Source organism: Taurulus bubalis (genome assembly GCF_910589615.1).
Source record: "Taurulus bubalis genome assembly, chromosome: 6".
Taxonomy (NCBI): domain Eukaryota; kingdom Metazoa; phylum Chordata; class Actinopteri; order Perciformes; family Cottidae; genus Taurulus; species Taurulus bubalis.
Window position 1 is genome coordinate 10,966,100 of NC_136594.1, and position 19,835 is coordinate 10,985,934.

The 19,835-nt window shown below is 40.0% G+C and overlaps 1 protein-coding gene across 1 annotated transcript; it reads left to right on the forward strand.

Moving 5' to 3' along the window:
- Positions 1-1,682: 1,682 nt before the first annotated feature.
- Positions 1,683-19,701, forward strand: papss1 (3'-phosphoadenosine 5'-phosphosulfate synthase 1). Its single transcript, XM_079219360.1, has 12 exons — positions 1,683-1,803; positions 2,828-2,942; positions 3,037-3,272; positions 3,939-4,077; positions 5,458-5,576; positions 7,516-7,629; positions 7,834-7,945; positions 10,230-10,435; positions 12,869-13,004; positions 13,572-13,840; positions 14,829-15,058; positions 18,472-19,701. Exons 1-12 carry the CDS (start codon positions 1,744-1,746, stop codon positions 18,608-18,610), a joined length of 1,875 nt encoding a protein of 624 aa, XP_079075486.1. The 5' UTR covers positions 1,683-1,743; the 3' UTR covers positions 18,611-19,701.
- The last annotated feature ends 134 nt before the right edge of the window (positions 19,702-19,835 follow it).

Consider the following 19,835-nt stretch of genomic DNA (forward strand, 5'->3'; position numbering starts at 1 on the left):
CTGAGCATGGAGCCACCCCTATTCCTCTGGTGCCATAACCACATGCAGGGTAGATGCTGGCAGTAATGTCAGGGTCAGGACTGGGTGTCTCCCATGCATCCTAGTTATTACAGGACAGCAGTCTGCCACATGTGGTGTGTGCAGTACAGCCAGTTTTGAAGTTTACTTTTGGGGTGTAGCACAGTGGCCCCACAGACAGTGTTAAATACCATGTTCCATAAGAGGCTACTGGGTGGGGCAACAGGTCATTGCAAATCCTGTAATTAAGCCCTCTCGTTTTCAGTCAAAGCTATGACAACTGAATTATTAAATTGGGATTAAAGCAGCTGCATGACAAGCATAAACAGTCGGTTTGCTTGGTATACACAGTATAATTCAGGAATAATATTAGGTATATGAGACAACTTGTCTATTAGTCTCTATATCACGTGATGCTACTGATTATTACCCTGACAAATGATGTGTGTAACTTACATTAACATACCATAAACACATAGTCTCCCAGTTTATCACTATTGATCCACCGAATAAAACTTTTTGTATGAATGTATGCCAACACTTCAGACTTATACTGTAAAGGACAATTCCGAGATAGTGTATATACACAGTGTATTTATCTCTCTCTAAACAAGACTGATGGAGAGAAAAAAGAAAGTTGAATGTCAGGAGCATTTAAAGCAATCCAGCTATAGGCTACCATCCTATTGAAGAGCACACATGAATGCCGCAATTAAAGACATGAAACCCAACACATACCGACGAGAACATGAAGACCTGTGTTTCGATACACATGTTGCACGCTGTTTTGTGTTGCATCCTACCTGCCTTGCTCGGGCCTCCTAGCGCCTCTTCCTGTAGTTGCAGTTTCTTGAATCTCTAATGCTGCGCCCTGCTTGGTCGCTGCTCAGGCTGGACTGCTACATTACATGACGGTGCCGCTCGCTTTTGAGGGAGTGCTCCTCCCCGAAAGCCCCACATGTTCTCAGATCCATCCTTCCTCCGCACCCAGCCTCCTGCCTCGCATCCCCTTTAATCCAGAGTAACTGTCCTGTAATCAGCACAGGCATCGCCCTGTAACTCAGGGCATGTTAAAAAAAAAAAAAAGGCTGCTAGAACAGCATCTTGAAGCAGTTAGGAGCAGTAGAACGTTGTTTTATTAATATAATATAATTGCATTTGTATTATTTAAATGTAAGATCCATTAAACATGTATTCCTTGCTTATTTGGTTATGAGTCATTCCCATTTTCAAGTAATTTCACATCACGTTATTTCTAGCCATATCAGTGGTACTACAGTTTTCACTTTCTAAGCCTAAATATTCATATTTATTAATAAAATCGAATTTCATCCATACGAGAACGGCTCATGTTCTAACGACAAATCCCCGTTGCTTTGTGAGTACTGGTTGCAGATCAGTTGAGTCATTCAGTCAGTTTCTGTGGAGCTAAAGGAAAACAACGAAACCAAACTGACATCAGATCAGTTTCCCTATTTGAACCGCCCACTGAGGAAACGCGTCACTCCGTGGCCAGGGACGTGGCTGCTGGAAAGCTCTTCCCGGTTGTTGTCCTTGGTTGTCGCGCCAAGCACCTCCGGGTTCCTCCATTCATTGGAGATAAGTTATATGTGCCGAAACAAATATTAACATTTGGACGAGCAAACAAAAGAGACGAGCAGTTTGTCGTTTTATGTTTTTTAAAAAGTGATAGCCCGGATAAATCAGCCGCTGACTACGACAGACATGGAAACGTACGGCAACTCGAACAAGAAACAGAAGCTAGGCAACACTGCCGAAAACTGGGTGAGTTATTCTTTTGGCAAGTTGTGTGGATTCAACGCTTCTCACATCCGTCCAACCTCCACTAACTCGCTAGTGTTAGCTACTAACTAATGAGTTAACGTGCTCCTTAGCTTCCGGAATATTGTGTAATCTAACTGAACGTTTAAAGCCTTGTTTGCTAGCAGGCTGACGTGTTGCTAATCAGTTGATAGTTAATACCTGCTGAATACCGTTAAATGAAGGGCATCGACTATTTGTGAATGTAATTTAGAGCCGTGATAACGTTAATCTTGGTTGTTGCTGGCACCCAAAAGTGTCAAACTAACTAAATACTGTTTGATGTTGCTAGCTAACCTGCTGCTGCTTGCATGCACGTATTCCTCTCTGATGATTAAAAAGTACACCGCTAACTCTGAACTGCAGTATTTACAGACGTCAAAGATAAACATGTAACATGCATACAGTGTGCTCCTCCAATATGCATAAATAAACACAAACAACAACACCAGACAAACTCACAAGCGTGCAGAGGCAAACCATTATTTGATTAACCTAGAAAGCCTCTTCACAGTGATGGTGAAGTGAATGTTTACCATCATACATGACTGTGACTGTGGTTTTGGACTGATGGTCGGATAAAACAAACCCATAATCTTTGGCTGTGGTCAATCATAATGTCCAATGCTCTCAAACCGTTTAAAATGTCTGAGAAGCCATATTTTAAAGCTACTTTGAAGATACTTTCTTTTCATTTTTTTAACTCACTTTTTTTGTTTGTCAACAACATAACAACACATATTTTCAGACAGTCACATTCTTTGTCAATTTTTCATTTGTATGTCTTGGTACACATGATATTCAGGTAGAGTGTACACAGAAAAGAACAACAAACATCAAATGGTGGTCACTCCAAGAAAAAAAGAGAAAACAAAAGAGGGGAAATAAGGATTATAATAATGAAAAGTAAAATACAAAATAATTAAAATAAAATGAAGATACTTTCTGAAGTGATCATTGCATTGACAGAAAATCTGTATGATTCCAGGGAATGCAACGTGCAACTAATGTCACCTATCAAGCTCATCATGTCAGCCGAAACAAGCGCGGGCAGGTTGTTGGCACAAGAGGAGGGTTCAGAGGATGCACCGTTTGGCTGAGTGGTAGGTTATTTTATTATTAGGGTGTTTTTTTTGTCTACACCTGTATATCATGTCATAGCTATTTCGTAATGCTGCTGTTTTCTTCGGCACCAAGGTTTATCTGGCGCAGGGAAGACCACTGTGAGCATGGCTCTGGAGGAGTACCTGGTGTGTCACGGTATCCCTTGCTACTCACTGGACGGGGACAACATCCGTCAGGGGCTGAACAAAAACCTAGGCTTCAGCCCAGAGGACCGTGAAGAGAACATTAGGCGCATTGCTGAGGTGGCTCGGCTTTTTGCTGATGCTGGGCTGGTCTGCATCGCCAGCTTCATCTCGCCCTACAGCAGGGTGAGTGACTCTCCAAAGAAAGCATCAGCTTTTGAATATTGGATGAGAGAAACGGATGACTCATATTCTGTTCGTCAATCTTTATTGAACCATATTTGAATGAACTATGGCCCTTTAGGAACAGCTTTGTGCTATTTTTGGGATTACTTATAGATATTGGGTTGATCATGATATTACTGATCATGTCACTGTCTATCATCATTATCTTGCTAAAATGGGATGATGCCATAGCCAACAATAGATTTTAAATGATAAAGTAGAGATTTTGAAGGCAGTTTTTTTTTTTGTTCCTGCCCTAATTTTTTTTTTTAACAAGGTAATTTGTCAATGTTCATTTGGAAAAAAGAAAAGAAAATGTGTAATTCCTACTACATCAGCAGTGCAACAACTGTTCTAATTACAGTCCTATGAAGGACTGGTGCATGATTAGCAACATATTTGCTTCCAGTTACTGTCTCTGTTATTGAGAATTCTGAGCTGTGCTTGCTGCAATGGGACCTAATTTCTTGTGCACTGCAATTAAAGGCATTCTTCTTCAGCAGAACACTTTGTTGTTTAGTGAAACCAAATATGATAGTGAGCCTTAATAGTAACATGCTATCTTTTACTAGCACTTTGACTAAATCATGCGTGTACCTCACTCTGCATTTGGTTATTGTCTATCAGGATCGCCTTAATGCAAGGAAGATCCATGAGGCCGCAGGGCTGCCTTTCTTTGAGGTGTTTGTGGACGCTCCATTGGATGTCTGTGAGCAAAGAGACGTGAAGGGGCTGTACAAGAGAGCTAGAGCGGGAGAGATACGAGGTAAAGTATGGTTTAATACTGTTTATGTGCAATGAGTCAGTAGATCCATGGCCTTAATCATTGTATTGGTCATGTGATCAATTCAGGGTTCATACTGTGACATCTGTTCCATAGTACTTTTACCTTTTAATAGACTCAGTCACTTTGGACTTCCATACAATACTTTGTTGATTACATGCGAAACAGAGTGCAAATCAACAATAGTACCATGTTTCTCAGGAGACACATCTACAATGCGTTTACATTTTTATCAGTGGGCCTTCTGCTGTTGTTTGACACATGGAAATACCATCATTTCCCATACTTCTCTTCCTTTTTCAACTTGTGCTTATCTTGTCAATTACATAAAAAAGAGTAATGGATCACTGTTAGAGGAAGTGTTTCTTATCACATTGTGGTGCAGCAAGTTGTTATTTTGCCGCCGGAAAGATGTTTGCCCTATTTCCGGAGTTTTGTGTATAAGATTGACCATCTTTAGTCTCTCTTCTGTCTTTGTTATAGTTGCGACATTGTTTATCGAGACGGAAATTAGTATTGACCTGTTCTCTTAAACTCCACTTCAATCCTTAACAAACATGAAGACTTCAGATTCATTGTTTTCTAATCAATGGCTATTTCCTGGCTGCAAACTCTGCTAAACCTGCTCATGTCATACTTCTTGATACAAGAGAATGTTGAAAATAGTTAATAATCATGATTTTGTGATTGATTAAAGGGTATTCCAAGAGAAATGTTTTCAAATGCTGTTAGAACATTGTGATTATTGTTCACAATTCAATAAAGTGTTAGTTTCCATTTAATCCATTCAATAATGACAATAGAACAAAACCAGCTTTTCATGTTGAGTATGTGTTGTATGTTTTGTAGGGCTGTACCAAACGTTGAATGCTTCATTAATAACATTGGCAGAAAAATGATAAAACATGTGAATGCTGTGCAACAATTTTTTTTTTCTTCATGTTTATTCATTCTGTTTAAGCCTGGTATTTCTGCACAGATGCAGATAAACATTAGGCTACACTAATATTAATAGTATTGTACTATTTCTAGAATCAGATGCCAGTGGTGGCTTAGTAGGATTGTAAAGCGTTGTAAAGCCAAAGAGTCAACAATTCTGGAAATTTCTATCCAACATGTTTTTACTTCTCAAAATATTCTGCCGCAATCCAAATATTATGGAAAACATTTTTCACAGTGGTTAAACTGTTTGTTCTTCTCCTTGCTGTGCACAAAGCACTGACGACTGACATTGATCAAAGAAAGTTGATTTAATAAACAAACACAAACTATAAAAAAAACTTTTATTTAAATGTATACTTTTTTTTTTATCACATAGAGGATAAGGCTCACACTGTGCATGCAATTCTCTTATTTTATCAGGTTTCACTGGGATTGACTCTGAGTACGAGAAGCCAGAGGCCCCAGACCTGGTGCTGAAGACCGACTCCTGCAGTGTGAATGAGAGCATACAACAGCTTGTTGACCTGCTTCAAGAGAGGGTGAGGGGAAGAAAATCCTGCTTTGACTTGTTTAAAATATGTGGATCATGATTAGAGTCATCCGTTGTCAATGGCCCATTTAAAGAATATTTGCGCAATCGTCACAGACAGAGCTTGAGGCTCAAAGTTCAGACTTCCCATACAACTGTGCTATCATTCCTGTTGGCCACGAGGCGGCAGTAAAACCTTATATTTGATTTAATGTAACTGTTACTGCATCTACACCAGGGGTGTCAAACTCATTTTCACCCTGGGCCACATCAGTATTATGGTTGCCCTCAAACGGCCATAATAACTGTCTTTGCATTTTATTATTGTTTATTCAAGTGTAAACATATTGTACATGCATTTATATGAATGACAAAATATATGTAAGCAAATTTCTCTGTTATGACAACCTTTTTTTTTTTCAATTCAGTTTATTTTATAACATCACAAATACAAGTTTGCCTCGGAGGGCTTTACAATCTGTACACATGACATCCCTATCCCGGGACCTCACATCGGATCAGGAAAAACTCCCCCAATAAAGATAGTAAAAACCTTTTCACAGGGAAAAAAAGGGGAAGAAACCTGAGGGAGAGCAACAGAGGAGGATCCCTCTCCCCGGATGGACAACATACATCGATTTAATTTAGTGTTAAGAAACCCACATTACTCGATCAAAGATCAACCTAAAAATAACAAAGACAAAGATCAAACGCACCTTATTACATTAATTTTTTTCAAAGCCTTTTTGTCACCGTTGAGAAGGACATCTGGTCCAACAAATAATTGTGAGCTGCTAAGAACAGGTGTGATCCGGGGCACACCTGCTCACATACCTTTCTGTGTTCTGGGGCACACCTGCTCACATACCTTTCTGTGTTCTGGGGCACACCTGCTCACATACCTTTCTGTGTTCTGGGGCACACCTGCTCACATACCTTTCTGTGTTCTGGGGCACACCTGCTCACATACCTTTCTGTGGTGGCTAAATTACGTTATCGCCTTATTTGTGCAATTGTAATGGTCGCTAGATGTTTAGCTTATGTCACAGAGAGGTACACACACAGTGGACGAGGTGAGTAAGTGACTGAGGCTGTGTAAGTCAAATGCAGTGATTTACTTTAGTGTGACAGTGAAGAAACATTTACAGTTACATCGCGCTCTGTAAGCCAGAGACGCGGAGGTGGGTCTCCTCTGTCTGCAGCCGGGACTGCAGCGTGAGGTGAGACTGACTGCCTGTGAGTGCTTTGGGACGTCGGTGGGGCTCGGTAACTGCAGAACAATACACACTCAGTCAGGTGCCAGGACAGCGGCAAGTGAACGTCACTCGTTCGGCAACCCTGACATGTTAGGTCAAATCTATTTAAATGTATTTTTCCGTCTCTTATTGACACTTAATGAAATTCTACAGTTGAATAAAGAAAAGAAAAAAAAGAAGCTGTCAATGTAGGTGGAGCCACATTTCCTTTTTTTTCAGTCAAATAATATCTCGACTTGTCCTCTCTCTTTTATGTAGTTAGGTGTTGGTAGGTGCCACAAGCTTCTAGTGCCAGTAGTTGTCACAGGAGAGCAACAACTCCTTAGTTGTTGCACTCGGAGACTTATCACCATTAGTCGGAGACGTGCCACCACTAGGGGTCAGACTATTGCCACTCGTGAGAGATGTGCCACTACTCGTCAGAGTGCATTGTAGGAGATGTAGTCTATGGTCACTGTACACCGTAAAGGAGCATAGTCTTTAATTGTAAGATGATCATATGCCTTTCATGCTGTCGCGTGCCCCATAAAATGACGTGGCGGGCCAGATTCAGCCCGCGGGCCTTGAGTTTGACAACTATGATCTACACTGTACCTTTCAAATCAATATTTCTTTTGTGAATAGGAAACCTTCACAACATATTTTCCTAACCAGGATGTTTGGTAAAGATTTACTTTACATTATTTTCTGCAGGATATAGTTCCCATTGATGCCTCTTATGAAGTGAAAGAGCTGTACGTTCAAGAGAATAAACTGGACCTGGCTAAGGCTGATGCAGAGACTCTGCCTGCTGTACAGATTGGGAAGGTACCTCTGAATTCATTTTTGGATTTTCATAAATCTTAATAAACTAACAACGCTAAATGACTATTGTTGGCCTTTGTATATAAATTGAGCAGTTATTCATTATTTATCTAAACATTTACCTATATCCTTTTCATTTGAACATCATATTATAAGTTAATCGTTAATATGCAACCTGCTGTATGTGACTGTGTATGCGATCCTCAGGTGGACATGCAGTGGGTGCAGGTGCTGGCTGAAGGATGGGCCACTCCTCTGAATGGCTTTATGAGGGAGAGAGAATATTTGCAGTGTCTTCATTTTGACTGTCTGCTGGATGGTAAGATGTCATTTATGTTTTTAAGGAAAATAACATTTTCATATTTCATTGAAACATTCAGTATTGCAATACTTGAGAACGGCACTAGATGGAGATGAGTGCTCACAAAATGGATTACTCAGATTGCCCATACTATACCTCTCTCTCTCTCTCTCTCTCTCTCTCTCTCTCTCTCTCTCTCTCTATATATATATATATATATATATATATATATATATATATATATATATATATATATATATATATATATATATATATATATATACACTAGAACTTGAGCACAGTGAGCTATTTTTTCCATCAGTTCAAACCCATTCTGTCAGGTGTAGCTCTCTATGCTCTTCACTTGCATTTAAAAAGAACTTTACTATAAAGATTAAGCACTCTTATTAAATGAGGTATTAAATTAGGTTTAACAAATACTCTCTGCATGTGTCCCTGCAAACTGATAATTATATGTTGTACTGCTGTATGTGCTGAGCAGCCTAAATTAGTTTTTTATTCTTCCGATATACATATGACATGCTGAAGAACTGCTCCATTACACAGCAGTGATGTACAACTTTGCTAGGTCGCAGAATGACACATTGGTATTCTCAGGAATGATTTATATATGCGTCATTTTTAGAATGACAATGTTTTACATTATGTTGGTGAAGTAATAAGTCCAGTTGCACCCAAGTCTTTGTTCTTTGGCACTTTTCAGAATATGAATATTACATTTGGTATAGAGTCTCTTGGCGTAATTACAGCAATTTCTCATGTATTGTTTGAAATTCCAAGAAAAAGTCAATTTACTTTTATTGCCCATAGAACCGCTCAAACCTCAGTTGTGTGTTGTGATGCCAGATATTTCGCTACACGCACAGTAAAAGGAAAAATGCATTACATTAATTGAAAGTTAACATAGCCTGTATTTTATCGTTTTCAGATTTTGACAGGTATATATTTTACTGTTCTCACTGAAAGATAAAACCAGCAAGGTCTTACAACTTGATGGTTTACATTCTTTCCTCAGAAGGATAACTAGCCTGAGAAATAGAGCTGTCTGGACAGACGGAGCCAAAAATATGTATTGATGTGAAATGTCTCGATTCCACTTTTCCTGTTTGTCCGGATGGAGACAATAACAGAGGAAGAGGCTTCTGTATTGATTGACACCAGACACCACCATTTGTTCATTTTTACTTGCTTCCAGAGATTTGACAGTGATATCCCAGTGAAAGGATTGATCGCCCACACTATGACACTCAAACTGGTTGGGAATCAGAAAACTGCATGTTTTACTAATCAAATAGTCTGCAAAAATAAACAAAGACCCAAATCCAAGCCTGCGTCTCTCTCGCTCGGACATTTGGAAGTCTCGTGTGTGTGTTTTATTGAAACCAGCTGTTAGCTCTACACTGTGACAGAAGGGACGAGAAAAGGGTCCAGGAGGAGCTGGGGCGAGCAACAGTCGGCGTCCCCTCTTGTTTCCACTGCATTTGATCTGATGTGATGTGAAAAGCGTGCCGGTATAAACTTTTTCATCAACCTGGACGGCACAATGAACCAGCCAACAGAACGCTGTCAGTGCACAGCTCAAATGATAGAATTTGAAAGGGTCAAGCTCCAGCTTAGCTTGAGAGGGGATTTTTCTCCTCTGGCTTCTTAAATTGCAGCCTTGAAGACTCACTGTAGCCTGTGGTTTAGCTATATATCCCCCATTTAGCCCAAAGGAGTACAGAATGGAAACTTGATGAGAATAGTTGAGCTGTTTGAAAGTTTTAACCTGCCTTTTGTAAGAAGTCTGATCTCGTTCTCCCAGAGCTCTGCATTGGGGTCCTTAACATTGCTTTTCTTTGATCGTTATCTGATCTTAAAGGTGCCCTGTTGAGCTTTCTTGTAAGCAAGCAAAAGTTTTGTTTACATGCAGCGTTTTCCATTAATACATGTTGCGTTCGTCCTTCAAGTATAACAAGCGCATCGTTGAATGCATTTAATTCCTCATTTAAGATTTACAAAGCTGATTTTTAAAAAGCAATGTTCATATCAATGTTTGCTCGCTTGCAGTCGTCTTCTTCACTTCTTGGTGGGTTATTGCCAGGAACTACTGATCAGTGGAGTAGCTTAAAAATGTTGGCAGGACTGTGAAGTAATAATTACTATTTGACATTTTTGGGATAAGACAATTGATTATTCAGTTAAATAAGCAGGAAGTTAAGTTAATTGTAGCGCTAATATATTTTCTCTAACCAAAAATCTGTCTTTAACCCTCAAAATTATTGGTTTCCCCTTGTCTTAGGTGGTGTCATCAACCTGTCGGTGCCTGTGGTGCTGCCTGTATCTACGACCGATAAAGAGCGCTTGGATAGTGTGACAGCGATGGCTTTGGTCTACGAGGGCAGACGAGTGGCTATCCTCCGCAACCCTGAGTTTTATGCACACCGCAAAGAAGAGCGGTGTGCTCGTCAGTGGGGCACCACCTGCAAAGACCACCCTTACATCAAGGTAAAACATGTTTTTGTAAATTATGTTTATTCTAAAAAGCAGAGTACACACTCATAAATTGTCATTTTCCATCTTCTCCCCCTCCATCTTTCCATCGAGGCTTATGTTAATCTTAATTAAAATGTTGAACTGAATACAGGCTAAAATGTTAGAAATGCTATGAAAAAATAATCAAAAGTTCAACCGTGGTAAAAGTACTGAGCTGAATGCAGAGCTGCAGACGGTCTGTCTCAGTGTGCTATGTGATAAACACTGCATGCAAAAGCAAGCCTCCTTGGCTTCAGCACTGATCGAACACAGATCCGAGCTGGCCTCTTCACATTGCTTATGGAAAGACTGAATAGGAGGAGGTAGAGCTTTTCTCAGTCTGTCAGGATGCCCAGTACAATCACTTGATCTCTTTGGTCCACCCTCAGTTTGCAGGTGTTATATTTGGATGCTGAGTCCACAAAATGCGTTGATTGTACTGCTGAACTCAATAGGCCGTGGAATCCCTGCCAGCGTTCACCTTTCCGCTCACCCAGCTCTTCTCCAAATATATTCAGGAATAGTTTCCATCTGTTTTCGATCGACTGCTGTGGGGCTCAGGTAGACACGAGATAACGTCCTGAAATGATCCTGCACACCCAGTGGAAAGTGACACTGGTTTGTAGCTGGAAAAGAATGGACCAGTCTGGTGTTACAGACAAAATAGTTGTCAGATTGTCTTTTTATAACGGCATTGCGTGGACTGGCTAATTTTAAGTCATCCCATTGTTTTCAGGATTAATGCAGTTGGCTGGCCACTTGTATTTTGGCAAAGGTGCAAGACGAAATGGAAAATATCCTATACGGTATTTAGTGATTTCCGCGCCTGAGGTCAGACTTACTGTGAACCTCATTGTCTCATTCTAAAGCCCTGTGCTGCTAAATATCCTGGAAGGAGATTAACTCGAGCACTCGACTGCAGCTGTCTCAATATCTCAGCAAACTTGGTTGTCATTTTTCTCTCTGAGCAGATATCTTTGTCTCACCTTGTTTGTGATTAAATCTGGTAATGTGTTTTAATGCTGCCAGTTTCATTAATTGGTACCATAACTCTCCAGTGTCAACACCTTTCACAACTGTCATTCTTTATCCGCTCTAACCTGTCATAGCTGAACATATGTGGTCAGCTTGCCGTGATAAAGGCGTCACTCATTAAAAAGTGGATATTTAACTCCTGGAGACAGTTGGCTTGGCACACACCGTTCTGCTCGTAGCTACAACTTTATTATCCAATCTCTTTCCGACCAGAAACGACCTGCTCTGTATTACATGTAGTTAATCCACTTTTTCCTGTTTACCTGTCCGTCAGTCAGACAGGAGCCCGCTTCATCGGAAATCATGGTGTAGTGTGTTTATTTTCACATGTGAAGTCCCGGGGCACTTACGGTTAAACAGAGCACATGTGTAGAGGGTGGACCCGCTCCTTTGATGTATCCACGCAGACATTATATTTTCCATTCACTTATGTCAGGAAAATAAATTGTGACATGTCTGTGCTGTTGATCTCTCTAAAGAGTAAGACCGTTAGGCATATGTTATGACTGTTCTCAGGCCAACAGTGGACAGGTTGGATTAATTGAAGTGTGGAAAACAAATCCTGACATGATCCTGAATACTTCTTACGACGCAGCCAAGTGGTTATTGATCACATCACGCAGACACCTCTACTGCTGACAACTTAGATTTTTATATATAGCTTGTCAGATCAATCAGCCTGTAAATTATGGACATCAAAGAGTTTTTGTTGGGTATTTTACTCCCATGATGAATTACATGTTGAATGAAATAAATGGCATCTTTTTTTCCCATCAGATTCCAAAACGTCTTCTTTCGCAATGCTTCACACTTCATGTTTCATTTGTGGCCTTTGTTTAGAGTGCTCTGTCTCAGTGCTGGGGCCTGTAGAGAAATGTCACTTTGTATTGCATTAACATCGCACAGGCTAGTCTTTTCAGTAACTCTAGTCTCATAAATGCCACACGAGGCAGGCGAAAGATATTGCCTGAAACAATAGCAGCCTTTGCCTGGATCCTGAGCACTGCTGTGACATTGTTGGATAAATCTCTTGAGGGAAACATTTCTCTCCAATGTCGTCATGAGGCTCATCACCAGGTTTTATTGTGGAAGACAATCTTGTGATGTCTCTGCTCGGTTTTGAAATTCAGGTAGTAGATGTGGCCAAATGCAAAAGAGTGGACATGGCACAGTTCGTCTGACTGTTTAACGACACCAGACACTCTGATTTATGCCGGTGTGTCGTTGTTGCAACTGGCTAATAACTCAGGTGTTTTATTTGAATTCTGGCCTGGTTCCAGCACAGTGAAGGTTTTGTGGGCCTCAGTGTCTTAAGTCTGGATTATGTTTGAGTTATGTTCCTTGTCATGATTATTGTGTCTCCTATTTCAGATGGTGATGGAAAGTGGGGACTGGCTGGTCGGGGGAGATCTGCAGGTTCTGGACAAGATCTACTGGAACGACGAACTCGATCAGTACCGACTGACACCTACCGAGCTCAAACAGAAGTTTAAAGAAATGAATGCTGGTATGGGCCAAGAGATCTTGAACCAAGGACTTTTAGAGATACAATAGTGTAGCAATGTTTTTCTTAAAAAGGAGAAGACTCATGTGGTAGTCCACTCACTTCAATGCTATTATTCTTTGTTTAGTCTTTGGGGAAGAAGTAATGGACACGGAGTAGGAAAGTCATCGGAGAGAAAGCTCTGGGGGATTCAGTCCTTCACTTCATGTGGAAAAATCACGAGAAAACTCCAAAGCACGCTTTTAAATCCCTTATTGTATTGGCATCATCATGTGAGACCCAGAAATCCATTTTGACTCCCTGACAATAAAGGCATTTAATTGATTAAAGTGCCATGATTGTTCTCTCTAAATGATCCTTATTCAAAGAGCACCTCAAATTAACTGTATTTGGCTCCAGGTAGCTGTCCTACCAAACATGTTTTGACTTGACTGTGTGTGGTTTCAGTAGTTGGACACTGAGTTGCTTGATTATCTCTGGGTACACTGTGGTCTTTTGTTTGTTTTGTACAGATGTGTTTGGTCGCAGTCAAACAAACCCTTCTCAGCCGTCTTCTTTCTGTCTTTTTAGATGCCGTATTTGCCTTCCAGCTCCGCAACCCGGTCCACAACGGCCATGCTCTTCTGATGCAGGACACCCACAAGCGTCTCATCGAGCGCGGCTACCGCCGGCCGGTTCTGCTGCTCCACCCGCTGGGAGGTTGGACCAAGGACGATGATGTGCCGCTGCACTGGCGAATGAAGCAGCACGCCGCTGTGCTGGAGGAGGGCGTCCTGAATCCAGACACTACTATCGTGGCCATCTTTCCTTCACCCATGATGTATGCTGGGCCAACTGAGGTAATGGTTATTAGGAATGTTGTATCTGCATAGTGACGTGCTTGAGGTTTCTTTTTAAAACAAAAACTGACGGGGAACAAAGGATGTGACTGCAGCACTGAGTGATGTGAATTGACACAGGGAGGAGGAATGTCATTTACTTTTTCTTTTTTGTGTGAAAAATGGCAGGAAAGGGGTTTTACAAATGACTTGTGGCGATCTATTGAGTGCTTCTTTGCCATACACGGACGTCTTCATATGACTGAGCGTAGCTTTGAATCTTTTAATCATTCACTTACAATAATTGGAAAGCTACAGCAAATTTATTGAGAACAGATTGGAGGCTAGTGGATGTCAGGCAGTGAATTTATTCAGTTTGTAATTCTGAATCGGAGGTTTAGAGAGCCAGGCTCAGCCTTAGTATCATTGTTTTTACTTTATTTTCCTACCCATTAAAACAATGTATTCTCTGTCTGCAAAGAATGAAACTGCCTCTCTAGGGTCTGGAGAGGCAGTTTCTTTTTAAGCCTAATCTGAAAGTGTAGATCCTAAAATATACAGACTACATGGGCAAGAACGTAATGGCGGTAGTATTAGTAACTGTCCAGAAGTAATGTGGAGATTTTGCAGTTATAGATACATTAGTCATGAATACTTATAATGAATTCAAATATGCTGTGGAGACTACCTGACATAAACAAATTAACATGGAAAAGGTAGCTTGAGTTTTTAGATTTGTATTTATTTAAATGATATAAGGTTTTCAGCTAATCATACCCTTTACGTATACATTTCTGTTAGATAATACAATGAGACAATGTCATATTGTCGCACCCACAGCCAGGTAGAGACAATTGGGACAAACATCATATTAAAAATAATAATCGTTATTGTAAATTATATTGTACTTGCAATTTCTCTTCGTAGCTTTACAAAGAATACATCTTGTCTATTCCAGACTTTTTCCAACAGTATTTAAAGTGTTTATTTCTTTTATCCTTGTCCACAGGTTCAGTGGCATTGCCGAGCTCGAATGGTGGCTGGAGCCAACTTCTACATTGTGGGCCGTGACCCTGCAGGCATGCCCCACCCTGACACGGGAAAGGACCTGTATGAGCCTACTCACGGCGCTAAGGTCCTCACCATGGCACCGGGCCTCATCACCCTGGAGATTGTACCCTTCAAGGTCGCCGCTTACAACAAGGTCAAAAGAGCAATGGATTTTTATGACTCCAAAAAGTGAGTACTTGTTTATGCCCTCATTTTAAAACCTGCCATGTGTTTTAAGTTAATGGGTGATGGAATAGAGGAATAGTTTGAGGTGGAGGGCATGTATCCACATACCAACTTTTTTTTGGCATAAAACCTCCTGTAGAGAGCTGAGGATTGTTTCATCCCAGTGTTTCATCAAAAAAGTGTTTCTACGAAAGCAATATATTGACAACATAACACCACCATCGTATGATAGACGAGCATCACCCCTTTGCTTATTATTATCTATTTGGGCTACTTTCTATTTCGTCCGATCTCCTCGTACAAATGGGCTTTTCTGTCTGACAAAAAAGTTCAGGATAGACGGTCACAACCAAAACAAAACCAGTGTCTACTCCATTTTCTGCAGTAATTTCAAATAATGTAAATTAGAAGCACTCCGAGAGGCCGCACCTAAAAAGGCGGAGCACACGCTCTCCGCATTGGGAGCAAATTAAAAAAGACGCAACGTGGACACAGGCCCTAAAGCGGCAGTGCTCACCCTAAATGAAATAGCTTATTTGTAGATTTACTCCAGATTAATACCTCACTTTAAATCCAATTAGAACCAGCAGCCTGAACAGAAATCACATTGTATAACTCAATTACTCATTAGGCTTTTCTTGTTTTTCTGTGTTTTTAGTTTTTTTAAACCCTTTCATCCATTTTCTTTCCTTCCTTCTCTTCTATCTAAAGCACAACGCAAAGCCAAGAATAACAGCAATTGTTTTTCTTTCTTATTCAGTTTAAATGTTTTGTGGATTAGACTGAGCTTTGATGTTACTCAAACATTACAGAGACCTGCCATTAATTAAAGTCTGTATACAAACATTCCACATGATGACCCTGATGAATCATGCAAACCCGGACATTGCCTTTTGTCCGGGTTTGATGCAGCCTCCACCGTCGGGTTACGCAACTTCAGCTGTGTTTGGCCAGGAACGTTACAACTAAGTGTGGCCAGACTAAAAAGATTTGCTTTGTTTTCCATGATGCATATTTTTGATGTTGAGTCCGAACTGAAATGTTCATCAGGAAAATCTAGTACTTTTAGTGCTGCCAAAAATTCAATTTTTTTAAAACTTTGAAATTAACATGACCAGGTAAGAGAAATAATTGTTTCCTGAGTTTGAAACATTTTAATCGGTTTATAACATATTCTGTTCTCGGTTGAATGTCCCCTTTTCCACATTCTGAAAGTTTATTCATCATGTATCTTAAATTTAAACTGTCTTAAAATGATTGACTAAAATAGAGAGAAAGCAGTGAAATGAAACGATTCATTGTCATCAGTTTTGAATTCAAGGTATTAAAGTATGGGGTTAAAGTAATTATTTGTCACATACCCAAGTACATTTGTAGTTCAATGCAATATGGTATACTCATCGTGAGTAGCATGAAATATAACATTAAAGAAATCCAGATTCTTTTGCTATATAAATGTATGCAAACTATACAAAAACATTTTGTTCAGACTCTAGGGGAAATAAAAAGTATATGCAAGCATATAATATGCATTGGAAGATGGAAAATCACCTTATTGGCCTTTTTAAACACATTTCAGATTGTCATGTAAAATCAGTAAATTACGGTACTCCCTCAAGTTATTTATATATATATATATATATATATATATATATATATATATATATACACACACACACACACACACACACACACACACACACACACACACACACACACACACACACACATACACATACATTTGTTTTATGTCTCATTTATCCAGTGGCTTGTTATCATCTGAAGGCTAAAGCTAGAGAGAGAAATGCAAGAAGGTTCCAGGATATCAAAAATCTGTCGTCATCACTGTTAGATTCATGGCATTCCATTCTCTCATGCAGGCTGAAAGCGCCGTGCCAAGTTTCAGGAGGAATATGAATGCTTATCCTAATCACCAGCAAAACCCTCCAGTCTCCCTCCAAAGTGTAATGGCTCAGATCAAAGCAAGCTGTTTCTAATTTGACACCGTATGAAAATGCACTCTGAACAATTCGCCTGGAGCTCTTTTAGCTCACGGCATGTGAAGTGTGAGTCTTCTTTGCAGCGTCTCATTGTTGCTCTGTCATGTGATAGCAATCAGAAATGTGACTTCCTCACAACAGGACCCTCTCTGAATGTCAACTCAGTGGAGATAAGTGTAAATGTCTGCTAACAAGATGTCTAAAACGCTGTTGATTATCCCCGACAGTAATTGTTTGACGAGGTTAGTGAAGAGGTGACTCTGCTCAGCATCGCTCTGTGGCTAAAGCTGTTCCTATCTTCTCCCAACTGAACGTGTAATGAGACCAGCCGTCACAATGTTTTGACGAGAAAGCTGTGTACCAGTATTTTATTATCTGATCAGTTTGAAGCGTGTCACAGCTTCATTCCCTCATTTTGTGATTATGTAGGGTTTTTTTTAGCTAGCAGTTAGTGCTTTTAAGTGTTCATTGAATAGTAATTTGGGGCGTTTTCTTAGGAAATAGATTCAAATAAAAATATTTGTGGCTTAAGTATTTCTATTCCTCTCATTCAAGTCGATTGTTGAGAAAATGTGAAAACAAAATTCAATAGATATGGCCTGAAATGTTACTAAAACATGTATTTCCAAAATGACTTCTCTCCTCCTCCGACGGCACCACTGGGTGTCGGTGACACCGAAAGCTCTCCTGTTCTCATCTGTTTCTTCAAAGTAAATTGATAGCTGTTGCAGATGTTTGTGGAGAAGTTGGCAGCTTGTAGTGGTAGATTCGCAAAAATGATTCAGCAATGAGTTGTAAAGACCCGTTAAACACATGCATATACATGATACAGCCACTCCAACACACTGAACTTGAAGAACTCATAAATGTTGAGGGTTAGCACCACTCCTTCACTTTACAACCATTACTGCTGCGGTCTTCTGGTGCTTAATGGAACGTCACTGTATCTCTGCAGCCACAGAGGGATTTATGAGCAGTTACTAAGGAAGCAGCTGCCAGAATATCAGCACATGAAATGTAGAGTTCGGTGATCGAAATATTGTTTCGCATACAGTCCTCATGTCTTATTTCACTGGGTAGGATGTATCGATGCCCTGAGCCGATCCTGAGATACCCAATGTGACATTTCACATTGTTGTGTCTTAGCATTGGCTCTTGACCTGGAGCCAAAACATCTCAGTCAGGACGTTTGTAGTGGGATGTTTTAATGTTTCACAAGCGTCTCTTCTGTTTTCGGGCTGTGGATCGTGTGCATAAATGCAAACTGGCCTCCTGCTACGCCTCATTGCACTTGATTACAAAGTTGCAAGCAGTTATTGTTGGCTCACATTTCCTGTGCTGTTGATAAGAATCTTTTCATTGATTTGAAATATGTCTCTCTCTTTTTTTTCTTTTTTTTTTTTTTTTTTCTTGCAGCCATCAAGATTATGATTTCATCTCAGGCACACGTATGCGTAAGATGGCTCGCGAGGGAGAGAATCCTCCTGACGGCTTCATGGCAGTGAAGGCTTGGTCTGTGCTGAAGGAATACTATAAGTCACTGGAGAAGGCTTAAAGACCGAGTCCCAGAAGAAACAAACATGGAAAGACAGTGATTAAACGGATTCATGTGGGGACCACTCATCGACTGTCGGAAAAAAAATCACACTCTGGCTTCTGTCCGTGTCACTTTCACGCTCAAATGAACATGAAACTAATCTTAGTTGCTTTTAGTCTTATGCCATTTGTGTTTTAACTTGATGTACTTTTATTTCACTAAACTCACTTTGATTGGGAATTATAGTAAAGGCGGTCAACATACTGTTGAATTTGTATTTCAAAAGGACCAACGGAAGCATTTCTTTAAAATAGATGTGTGTTTCTCACTAACTTTCTAACTGTACATTATGTTAACTGTAGAGATTTAAAGATCAAGACTTGTAATGACCTGTATGGAAAGTACTGTTGACCAGTATTTGGAAAGGCATCGATGAATGTTGAGTATTCGTGATGTCCAAATTTATAAAGTTACTGGAGTTCACTTAAATCACTATTGAAACCCAAAATAGTTACTTTGTGCTTGATGTTTGCAAGTGGCAGTGGTAATTGCTCAAAATTTGGTGTACACAAATATTAGATGTAAAAGTCGAGTGCCTTGGTCCTCGGAAAGTGAGTTCACATGATGTCTTGTTTGAATTAGCGCACACACACACACACACACACACACACACACACACACACACACACACACACACACACACACACACACACACACACACCCCTCTGCTTCTTGTCTTTGTTACACTGTCTGATACAGTCCAGTATCAGAAGAAATGGTCTGCAAGACGAGATGTTTTTTTTTGGATATGCAACCGGTACATTTCTTCTTTGAAACATTTTTATTTAGTCTATTTATTGTGTCCCTAACATTACATTGCTTTCTCTTTTTAACGGTGCTGTGCATGTAGTTTTGGTGCTTTTAATTTGTCTCTCAACAGTCTTATAATTTTGTTACATTTTCATCTTTTGCTCCCCTCCCCTTCTCACAGGTTACTAATATTTTCCATGTGGTAATTCATTTTTAAGTGTCGGCCTGTAGTCAGATGGTTGATGGTTACATCAAGGGATCAGATTTGTAATCGTCCTTGTCCAATAAACTATTTTATATCAAACAAGAACAATTTGTTTACTTTTTCTTTCTGTAGTCTGTTGTTTTCTTTTTTCTATTGCATCACACCAAAGAGTTTTAAATACATAAATTCTCAAACAATTTAACTTGATTCTAAGTGTCAGCGTTGGAG